Below are 12,175 nucleotides of genomic sequence, written 5' to 3'. Positions count from 1 at the left end.
TAATTTGAACCAACCTATAACATTTATGAAACTTTTTGAACCACCAGTACAATTAACCCTACAATATCTCTAAAACTCCCACCAAGTTAAAGAATGAAGATCTTGAAACCCAACTTGTGAAGGAGGAATTGAAAACGGTTTTGATCGAGGGAATTGGCGAAGATATTGGCCAATTGAAGTTGAGTCGAGATATGTGTCGCAAAGATGGAACATGATTTGATATACTCCCCGACGAAATGACGATCAAGCTATATAAGTTTTGTATTCTTGGGAAAAACTAGGTTAGCGGCAATGTGAAAAGTGGGTTGATTATCGCAATGAAGATCTATTTGACCTAAATGTGAAAGGCGGAATGGAAAGTAGACTGCGTAGCAAGTAGCAACTTACTCGTTGTTGGGTGCCATTGCACACTACTCTATTTCAACAGAGGATCGAGGAACTATATATAGCTTGTTTCTTCATCCTCCAAGAGATAGGCCACCGCCTAATGTAATAAAACAACTGGTCAAAGATTGTCGAGTCACGGGACAATTAAAAATGTGTTTGGATTTAGAGTTGAGTTGAGTTGAGTTGAGTTTTGGTTTTAATTAGTTTGTAAACTGTTGAATTATGAGAAAAAGTATGAAAAAGTAATGAATAGTTGAGATAAAGTAATAATTAAGTAATAATTGTGCAGTTGAATTATGAGAAAAAGTGTGATAAAGTAATAAATAGTTGAGATAAAGTAATGATTAAATAATAATTGTGTTGTTGAATTGAAGATAAATAGAGTTTAGCTGAGTTGAGTTAAAAAATGAAAAGAAGAGGAATTATAATCTCTCTCCTTCCACTTGATTTCATTATATGATTGCCTTTATAAAAATTGAAATGATTATTTCATTGGATTAACTATTAGTCTTCAACTCCATGGAATGAACTATTCTTCAAAAAAGCTAAGGAATGTTCCTTCCATCAATTAAACAATATTTAAGCAACAAAATGAAAAGATTAAAATTGTTAAATTAATAGTTTATTAAATAGGTATAAAGTTTAATTATATTTTATCATGTGTTCTATATCAACTTGAAAATTATCATTTTTCTCCAAATTTATTATATTTTATTTTCATAAAATTTCTTCCATTTCATTCAACGGTATCAAACGGGACTTAAGAGGAATAGAAAATTGACAAGAAAATCGTACGCTGGATATGGGCTCAAGGGCCCTTGAGGAAGTCTAAAATCAATGCAAGGGTATCTTAAGGCCTGTTTGGATTGAGAGTTAAAAAACTTTAACTTTAACTCAATATACTACACAACAAAAACATACGTTTCCCAAGTCAAATTTATAATCTCATCTCATTTGTCCTTTTTCACAATTAAAATCAAAATTAAAATTAAAGTTACTTTAACTCTGAAATCAAACGCACCATAAACAATTAAATAAACATAGAGCTTTATGATTGGATCTTTAAATTTTGAAGTTTGCATAAAAAACTTTAAGCTTCATATTTGTAATAAAAAAAATAGTAATAGTAATAATAGGTAGGACAGGATTTTGGTGGAATTAATAAATTTAGTATGATCAAATATAGTAAGTTTAAAGCTGCCTATATATATATAAAGAAAGCAAGATTATCAGTTTTAAGCTGTAGTCGAGAATATATGCCTAATACCAAATAAATAAGAGTTTCATTGTCCTTCAATTTGTCAAAAATTACAAGCAACAGCTACTAATTATAGATGCTCATGCATATAAAACTGAGCAAGTTGATAGGTTACAACTTAATGGTACATATTTTATGAAGAGCTCACATTGATGGCTTCTGTGTTTCTTCACCCGAGAGGAAATTCTTGTACCATTTAACGGACATTTTCGGTGTTCTCTGCAGCGTAGTGAAGTCCACATAGTAGAGGCCAAACCGGACCAAGTAACCGTGCAACCACTCGAAGTTGTCCAATAATGACCATGTGAAGTAACCCCTCACATCAGCTCCTGTCCTGCATGGATCAACACGTATGTAAAAATGCTTATATGGATTACAGAGAAAAGAGAGAGCATAGTGCGAGGAATCGTTACATATGTATAATAGTGTACAACCTAAATCAAACTTCTTTAATGTGAACATATATCTCATATTGCAGAAGTTCCAATGAAAATTAACGAACTAAAAACATAAGATTATGACATCTTCCAAACATTGTTCTCCAAAATCTACTAAAGTCCGTATCGAGCGCTCCATGGGTTGGATGCAATTCCATGGCATGTAGTCATAAAATCTGACCACATTGTAGCCATTGAATAGTGGTTCATTCATTCAACGGCAAGGATATGGATGATAACAAGAAGTTTGGGGGGTACGATTAATAAAATATTCAGATTTTGGTCTATATTGGTTCATTTAGTCAAGGATATGCTTGATTTTGTACTATAAATATATATATCTAGCTATCCTACTCGCATGCCCGGGTAACTCACCTCATCACTTTGCTTAGAGCAGCCAAATAGCTCTCTAGGTAGGCTATCCTACTCGTGTCATGGAGCACAACGCTTTCTGGGCCTGTCGCTTGCGCATATCCTGCAAGGACATTAGTGAGATCAATGTAACCTAATCGATGCGGAGAGATGAACACTTGGATGCAAGAAATCATGAGGAAGAACATTAACGGGGCGTTTGGATTCAGAGTTAAAGTTACTTTGACTTTAATTTTGATTTTGATTTTGATTGTGGAAAATGACAAATGAGATGTGATTATAAATTTGACTTGACAAACGTGTGTTTTTGTTGTGTAATGTGTTGAGTTAAAGTTAAAGTTAAAATTTTTGAATTGGGAAATGTGTATTTTTATTGTATAGTGTGTTGAGTTAAAGTTAAAGTTAAAATCAATTGTATTTGAATCCAAACGAGGCCTTAATTATATGCACCTCCTAAAGCTCAAATAAGCACCGAACTAATCCTATTTCTTTTGGCTCGTAAGGGGGCAACTCAAATCGATCTTAACATTTAAAGGAAGAGGGAAAAGGATTCACGAACATACCATTCTCCGTAATGAACATGGGAGTGTTGTTGTATCTTTCTTTCACGTACGTTACCATAGCTTCCATTCCTCTTGGAACAACAAAGAAGTCGTCCAATGCAGTCTATGCATACCCCACAGACAGTTTGAAAATCAGGACCACATTTGTTAATCGAACACTTCAATACATGACATACATAAGCATCAATCCAAAGCTGAGATACATAGAAGATTAAATGGCCGAACCTGATTTCCGATATATACTCCGTCTTTCTCTCCGGTGAGATAAACACATGCTTCGCCATAAGAAAGTGAATTAGGGCAGGGGGAGAACATACAATCCTTAACATATTGGGTCGTGTAATGGTTTATTCCAATAAAATCCAACTTGGTTTCTAGCTTTCGCCTCGCCTCTGCAGAAAATATTGGCAGTCGTGATCCTAACACTTGACGCATCTCCGGTGGGTAATCTCCATATACCAGTGGGTCCACAAACCTATGCGATTTGATCATATAATCAGTAAACGACATGCGCAATGATAATCATAAATTCTCTTATATATTCCTGGCACGCATAGAAATTAGACGACCTCAGGGAAAGCCAAATCTTAAACAATCAGAGCCCAACTGAGATCCGAAATAAACAAAGTAATTATTCAATTGAGTTAAATTACCATGCAAACTGGAAAGCCATAGCACGCTCCCTCGCTAGACGATCGACTGGTGTCTCGCTGTATGGCTCGTACCAGTGGGCAGATATCACAATTCCAATCATTCCTCTTTGTTTTTCCTGAAATATCATGACTAAAAGGTCAAATTTCAGGTTCCATATATACGTGATAATCAATTAATATGTTTTTAGTATAAAATTCAAAGTAAGGCACATGAAAACAGAGGCATATGTTTTGAAATCTTTGGGCCAATGGGAATCCCTCAGTCTGGCTTTTTCTCGGCTTTTATTTACGTGCGAACCTATTGATCGCGGCGGATCTGACACGGCTCTCGGAAGTATTAAATATGCAGTTAATCGTACATTCATGCTACAACCAGCTGGTTTATGCCCCCTTTTTTCCCAATTTTGTTTTAGGCCCATCAACCCGTAGCGTGGTTAATTCGATGTTCTCGATTACTTATAATAACTAAAAAGAGTGAGAGCCGAAAGACGAGGTGTAGAGAACAGCTTCACTTGGCCAGTACCTGATATTTATTTCGGTAAATTTCAGCGGCAGTGGCATGAGATAGTACTACATTATGTGTGGCGATATACGGTTCTAAAGCAGAGTCCCCAGCAGAGCAGTTGCCGAATGGTTGAGAACAACGGGCGGGTGGGTATGTACCACTGAGATACCCATCATACACGAAAACATTAGGCTCGTTAAATGTAGTCCAATACTGTACACGATCCCCGAAAGCTTCAAAACAGACGTCTGCAAAGTACCCGAAATCCTGCCTGCATCATCAGTCAGTGTTTTGTATCATCACAGTGTTAATAGTACAACGGAGACAGGGAGAGTTAATTCTCGTAAAATTGTTTCACTCACTGTATTTCAGAACTCAACCAAGAACCATATCGATCTTCCAATTCTTGAGGAATATCGTAATGATTCAGCGTGACGAATGGTTTTATACCTGCAGATCAAAGATACAAATTAGCATAAACCGTTTAATTAAGTAGTTTCATTTCACATCACTCACTACAATTCAGCGATTGAAGTTTCAAAAAGTAAAAAAAAAAAAATGGTGTGTAAGAGAAATGGTTATGTCATTTTTTTCACGGGCTGCTGTTATATGAATCATTGGATGAAGTCTTTCTTCTCTTTTCTTTCTTTTTTTTCCCTCCTTTTTCTTCCGGTAATTTTTCTTTTCTTTCTTTTGGTAATACTACTGATGAAATCATTAGATATATCCAATAATAAACCTACAAGTGTTGGTTCAAATAATTCGACCCTTATTCCCTTTAAATAAGATCCCGAATTCGAGTTTTGTTATTAAAAAAAATTATTCATTGGGATAGTTTTACCCCTTACTGAGTTAAGCCGACTCAAAGCAGATTAGTTGAAGCGCATTATGCTACCGATTACTAGGGTACACATAATGGAAAAGAACTTTGGGGTAGTAATATCGCCTGTGCTAGAGTATGAAGAGTCACAAGTTTGATTTCACCAATAAAACTTCATATACCCTATATTTTCCCTTTACAATCTGTTTCCGTCTAGCTCAGAAGCCCATATAGGTCTCATTTATTACCATAAAAAGTTATAACCCAAGGCTGCGTTTGGTCGTTATGATAGAATAGGAATTCAAATTGGGGGATCGGATGAGATTGATATCCCATGAATATTTATAATGTGTTTGGTTTTAGAGTTGAATTTTGATTTTAATTGAGTTGTAATAATTGTTTTGTTAAATTATGAGAAAAAATGTGAAAAAATAATTAATAATTGAGAGAATTTAGTATAAAAAATTGAATTGAGTAAAATGGAGTTGTATTTGGGTTTATATATGGGGCTCACCTTTTTGACTTTGAAGAGTTAATTTTTGTTGTGTAGTGAGTAGAGTTAAAGTTAGAGTTAAAATTACGATGCATTTGGTTTCAGAGTTAAAGTAACTTTGATTTTGATTGTGGAAAATGACAAATGTTTGTATAGTGCGTTGAGTTAAAGTTAAAGTTAAAATTTTTGACTTGGGAAATGTGTATTTTTATTGTGTTGTAGGTTGAGTTAAAGTTAAAATTAAAGTTTTTGTGATTTTAACCTGAAAACAAACGAGCCAATATATATATATTCCATTCTCGTGTTTGGAGTATGATAAAGTTCGGGATTGGGATATGTGATGAAAATGACGATTCTTCCCTTCTTTAAAAAAAAAGTGGTTCGAGGATAACAAATGGAGAGGGGTAGCGACGTCTATTCTAGCCACCACCTCCCTGATCGGGGCCGGCGACCTCAGTCCAAGGGATGGTGGCTGGTGGCAGGCTGCCATCGCTCGAAATCTCCCTCTCTCTCTCTTCTTGACCCTTATGTTTTCCTTATACGAGAGTAAATTCAAACACTTACCTGCAAGTAAAAGTGCATCTATGAGGTTGTTGTAATAATCTATGCCAGCCGAGTTTACCTCTCCGTATCGACCACCTGTCATATATATTAAATCGCGGAACATATATAAACATTATATATTATAACGTGGAACTTATATAAACATTTCATATATATACATATACATATATAGATGTCAAGGATGTGAAACTAATTTGGGGGGGGGGGGGGGGGGGGGGGGGGGGGGGGATTGTGGTTGTTGAAAAGGGCTGAATTCGTAAAGTAAGGTGATTACTTGGGAGGACTCTGGCCCAAGATATGGAGAATCTGTAAGCATTCACCCCGAGATCACTCATCAACGCTACGTCCTCCTGTTGTTTCAAGAAAAAATATATTAGAACGATTTTTCTAAAAAAATTAAGAAATTTCAAGTTCGATATTCAGTAAAACTGTTGGTGCCCATTTATTAGCTATTAGGACTTCTACTTCTTTGTACTAAGTTCGTGGGCTTTTTTTGTGTAACTCAAAAAAAATTTTATTAAGGTTAGAATTTCGTACCATGAAAAGATGATACTGATCATCGGTAACATCTGCATTGGTTCCATCCTCAATCTTTCCTATTGAAAATGGAAACGTAACCACATAATACTATCAACCTAAAGAGAGAAACTCTTGAACTCAAATATCAGAGTCTGACTGAGATTACCGTCCATAAATCTAAGAATATTATAATAAGCATATTATACAGAGAAAATGAAAGTTGAAACTATGAACCATTAGTCATCAGAAGAAACTAACTTAACTTCAAATTATCAAATGTAAAACGCGTATGAATGAGTATAGGTACAATAAGATTTTCAGGGCTTCGCGTGGTTCCCAAGAATTTTCAAATCAATATATAGTTATTTTTATCTATAAAATTACGCTATTTAATTTTCTGATGTCACAACTGTATGATATAAAAGGTTAATTTTATACTCTGATACGGTATGAAATTTTGAAATGGAACGACTTTTAATCTAAAGTGTTAACTTTTTCAATACGGTGTGGTTTTTACTAATTATTATATACTACTCAATAACTTGGTGTCAATTCTTTCTTAATTATTTATTCTGTTAACATTTTATTCATTCCTCTACCAATAATATATATGTGGCATTACGTTGTTTAAAGTCGCCATGTCAGCATTCAAAAGTCAATAGAAGTACTCATTCATTGGGAGAACGTTGCAAGTACGCTTTTCCGAGCTCTTCCAAAATTCCGGTTCAGGTGATTGAAAATTTTGATGATGAATACTTCACAAATGACAAGGGCCAAAGTTACATAGGTAACCTTTTGGTTGTTGTTTAAGCACAGCCTTTGACGAGAAACTCTCAAACCATGATTTGAGTTAAATTTGACGACTGTAGTGCTTTTTCATTGTGGGTTGGTGATTTTTACTCGCTTGAACCTTTTCTTTCAGTAATTTAGTTTCAGTATATTTTTTCATTCGCAACGATACTACCGAACCGAGCCTTAGAATAGATATTAGAATATGTGTATATCATTTAGTTTATAATTGTATTGATTGGCTATTGCCCGATGGCTGATCAATACAACTCCCACCAAGTCTACAAATTTGATTTTGGTTGTGGATGAAATAGTTGTTTGTATATTGCTTTTATTTTAATTGTTTTTCAAAAGAGATAAAGAAATTTACCAGGTATGTGCGTGAAAATATCCCAATTGCTGAGGCTTTTATGACCCGCCAAGTAGGCTCCTTCAACCTGGACAAATTTCAAACATATGGTGATCAAGTGCTCGATTGGGACTTGGTGCATGCCATGCTAAATAGTAAATGCAACAGATCCTGAATGGGGAAAAACAGTCTGCTCTCATATTTTGAAAAATTCTATATAAATTCACCTCCCCTACTCACCTTTTTCTCCATTTCTCTCCATTCATTAATATTGGAGGAGTATCTATATTGCTTTATAGCGTGATAAAATATTAATTAAATTACAGCAAATTGATAAATAGGTCTACAAATAGTGAACCATGAATTTAACTAATGAAAGGATTTTTAGTTGTTCTTTCTCCTCGTCATGTCATTATAAAGGACTATTTAAGATTTTCTCCATATAAATGATTAAGTTATGTATAAATAGATTTATTTTATAGACTGAACTAAGAAAAACATTTTTATTGGTATAGGAAGTTTTCATATTTTTATTTTGGGTAAACTAGAAGTTTTTATATTTATGCACCATTTTCTATATTATAATAGTGAATTGGCTTAATCTTTTTAATATAAAACATTCAAAAAAATCAAGAGAATCTAGAGAGGTGAGAATTATTGCAATGGGACTATCACATTTAGTAATTTTGTTTCTATATATTACGAATGACTGACTGTGATTTACGATTAAACTTCTTGCAACCTTCCTGTTTTCTCTTTTCTTTTTTGCCCTTTCCCTAATATTCGTTAGTCCAATTTTGAGTCTCTCTTGTAATCAAAGAACATCATACCAGCCCCTTGCACAGAAGAGACTTGCATCGCAGCGCCATCAACTCCACGCTTAATATATATATCTGTGTGTGTGTGTTGTCCATATCTCTGAACACGTCCATACTTGTAGCCATACGCAACTTGACCAAATTGCGCGTGATGTTTAAAGAAAGGATGAAAGGGACAGACCAACTGACAGATTTTGTGGATAATTTCTACTTTTCCCTTTGGCAATTGGCATATATGCTTTTGTCCCTATATGCCTATTCTTTCTCTCCGTATAGGCATTTAATTGAAAGGTACTGAAACCTGGAGGGGTGGGGGAGGAGTTGCACTTGAACTTTCTCATATTAGGGTCGACTTTTTTTATTTTTCCCCCGATGTATACTATCTAATATTCAAAGGCATAATGAGTTTACGAGTTCAAATAACATTGGCTCACTAAGGGATTATATCTTCTCCAATTGTGAATTTTTTATATTTACACTCAAAATCTTATTTAAGATGAAATAGCGTAATACTATTTGAATCAATCCATTTTTGTAATAATGGTCAAGTTTCTTCTTTCGACCGAGAATAATCAAGGATGAAACACGATAATCACTCAAATTTCTCTCTTGATTACGAATTACTCAGGCAAGAGAAGTTCGTGTAATCTTGGATTGAGATCTAGATAATTAACTAATGGGCACAAAAATGAACGGTGAAAGATGGATACTTACCTGGTAATAAGAGGTAGCAGTGCCGAACAGGAACGACGAAGGAAATTGGCTCCGGTGCACAGTTTCGGAACTGGAATAGCTCAGTGACAGCAAAATCGTAATAGTACACAACGCAAGAGCTGAACCACAACTAGTTGCCCTCCTCATCCTGGTGAGCGATGAAAGCTTGAGAGCATAAAATGGCAGGTGGTGGCAGAGCTTGAGAGCATAAATTGGCAGGTGAAGCAGTGGATTTATATAGGCGCCCGTCCTTGTCAGCGTCCGATTTGCGTAAAGACGCTTAGTACTGCCACCCAAAATTCAAGACAAATATTAATTAATTCAAGAAGAAAAATTGTCCATTATTAAAATGTGATTTTCTTTGATCGATAAAATTGGGGCCGAAAGGATAAAAAAGTTGGACTGTTAAGGACGAATATATCTTCCCCGCAGCCATGCATGGGATTTGGTGGCTATGCCAATTCACTTTCATTATCGGTGTGCCGTGGACGGGTTAAGCATAATCTTATTCCTCAATTGGTGTGGATATTTATCATATGTAGATCTAAATTTTATATGGATAATGAATTCAATTCAAGGTTTGATTACTGGGAGTGTTATTGCTGATATAAAAGTTATGATGAAAAATAAGTGTTGATTTTAAAATAAGTTAAAATATTTGAGAGATAATAAATTAAAATTACTGTTTGAAGTAAAGAATATGTGCCAGTAACTTTTATAAGCAACTATTATTTATCAGAAAAAACAAAATACGTGTGTAATCACTAAAACTAGCCAAATTATAATCTTAAACCAAAGTTTCACTTCCCTTCCGATGGAACCATTAGTTAAGACTCCTTGTTGAAGAAACCACCAATCAAGGCCAATGTTCCTTGATGCCCTCCTTGGCTCAATAAAAGCTCAGAAAAATAAAGATTTCTTACTTGAAGAGCAACTAAGCGAAAATAGGGTGTAAGAAAAGAAACCCGAAAAAAATCGAAAGCCCAAATACTCAAACCTATCTGACTCTAAAATTTAAGCTTTTCCTCTCCCTAAATAGTTTTTGGGTCGTGTTTTAAGGTCAAAGAAAACCTAATCAACAATAATGGTCTCTGACTAAAATAATCGGGTGGTAATCGAACCCACTTGAAATTAATATTCTCACTTAAAATTAGGATAAAACATGACTAATTTAATAATAAATGAATAAGAATTAAGAGTTTTGATATATATATATATATATGCATAAATATGTTTCGACATGAAATTTGTTAATTTTAATATATCCTCAAAATTTAAGATAATTGTAAAATTATCATCAAAACTTGGCATATTGATTTTGAATTGGAGAAATGATAATTCTGAAAAAGTTACATTACTACTCATTCTCTAATATATTAATAATATATGAATTAATAGTAATTCGTTATGATAGTTGGAAAAAATTATAAGATATTATATAGTATAGAAAAAGAATTAATTCTTTATTAAATTTTTGAAACTAAATTACAAATAATTAAAGTTTGAAAAGGTAAATACAAATATATTTGTAGTAAAAGTCCTGTCAATGTACGAGTCAAAAAAACTAATATTCTTAATTTCTTAATCTATGTCATAGTTATTTGTTTTTTACTTGTATATATAATGGTTAGAACATTTAATCTTAATTGGGTTGTTCGATTGGTTATATATTAGATTGTTTTCAACATATTCTTTGTTTCAAGCATTTTATTTATGTTTAATTTAACAAGAATATTTAGATAATTGAATATAAAGGTGTAACATGTTCTTTTGTTGTATGAGGGGCCTGAAAAAACCATCCGAAAAAATCGATATGGTAGGTGGTCGGTTTTTATTATCTCCAAATGATTTTTGGGTATTTTTATGCTTAAAAAACAGGTCCGAAAAAGAATAAGCTTTGAATTATTTTTTTTTAAAAAAGACTAAACCTACCTACCAGTTTGCCCTAGTAAGTGAAACAAAAGGTTTTTTTACAGTGCCAACTGGCTCAATCCAACCTTATTAATTGTAAAAAATAAACACTTCTCAGTTGATGGGGCTAATGATGTCAATTCGTTGGTAGGCCCAAGAATACGAACACGAAAAAAACCCCGTTTAAAAGGTACTATTCATTTTGGGTGCAGTTCTTAGGGGTTTTGTTGAGTTATGGAGCCCGAAGTACTGTGAATTCGGGTCGAGATCGGCGATTCAACTTAAAATAGTTCGGCCCATTGGGGATGTAATTAGGGTTTGTTCCCTTTAAAACAACAGTTTATATCTCTTGTAACCCTAACTCAAAATAGTAGATATACCTGGCTTGGCGGCGCTCCCAGACGTAGTCAGAATTGCTGACGAACTGGGTAATCAATTCCGTGTGTCACTTTTGCTTTTTCGTTCATATTGTCATCTACTATCGTACATCAGGCGCAACAAGTTTGTCCTTTAAAAAAGGTGCTTGTTGAATGATAGGGGGATTCAAACCCTTATTCCTTGCCAAGTTGAGATTGAAGTCTCGGTACCCATTTTAACAAATTATATATAAAAAAAATTAAATTTTTATAAATTAACATGTTTAAGGACACTTCTTTTTAAGGAAAGAATACACTTTAGTCCTCAATGCATTTTTCCACTTTCTACCTAAATCATTTTACTTTGTCATTCTTATCCTCAATTTTTTACATTTTTACCACTTTAGTCCAAATATTAACTTTCAGTGTGAAAAGGCATTTTCCATCGCACACATTGATTTTTACATAATTATTATTTTTCTGAAATTTTAAAATAGAATTAAAAAAGTTAGAAAAAAAAGGGATAGACGAACAGGGAGATGGGTGGTGATAGCCTCTCCGAAGCTACTATCGCCTCAGCTTGGTCACTAGCTAGAGGCTCCAATTTGGGGAAGGGGCGGTGGTTGCAGCCAAGGAGGCCACTACTACCGCAATTTATATTAAAAAG

General features: G+C 34.2%; 1 protein-coding gene across 3 annotated transcripts; it reads right to left on the bottom strand.

The window, feature by feature from the left end:
* Window positions 1-1,642: 1,642 nt before the first annotated feature.
* Window positions 1,643-9,462, bottom strand: LOC116215657 (beta-glucosidase 18-like). 3 transcript variants are annotated; one of them, XM_031551460.1, is made up of 12 exons: window positions 9,242-9,461; window positions 7,731-7,797; window positions 6,590-6,648; window positions 6,327-6,402; window positions 6,053-6,127; window positions 4,538-4,625; window positions 4,194-4,446; window positions 3,671-3,786; window positions 3,243-3,492; window positions 3,018-3,120; window positions 2,458-2,557; window positions 1,643-1,979 (listed from the first exon to the last, which is right to left on the bottom strand). In XM_031551460.1, the coding sequence occupies exons 1-12, from the start codon at window positions 9,386-9,388 to the stop codon at window positions 1,790-1,792; spliced, it is 1,524 nt and encodes a 507-aa protein (XP_031407320.1). In that variant the 5' UTR covers window positions 9,389-9,461; the 3' UTR covers window positions 1,643-1,789. The 3 variants fall into 3 exon arrangements, with proteins under 3 accessions (XP_031407320.1, XP_031407327.1, XP_031407334.1); XM_031551474.1 differs by having other exon boundaries at window positions 1,838-1,974; window positions 9,242-9,462; XM_031551467.1 differs by lacking the exon at window positions 6,053-6,127 and having other exon boundaries at window positions 9,242-9,462.
* Between the last annotated feature and the right edge of the window lie 2,713 nt (window positions 9,463-12,175).

Source organism: Punica granatum, chromosome 1, assembly GCF_007655135.1.
Source record: "Punica granatum isolate Tunisia-2019 chromosome 1, ASM765513v2, whole genome shotgun sequence".
Lineage (NCBI taxonomy): Eukaryota > Viridiplantae > Streptophyta > Magnoliopsida > Myrtales > Lythraceae > Punica > Punica granatum.
Note: the sequence above shows the minus strand (reverse complement) of the source record. Positions and strands in the feature narration are given on the sequence as shown.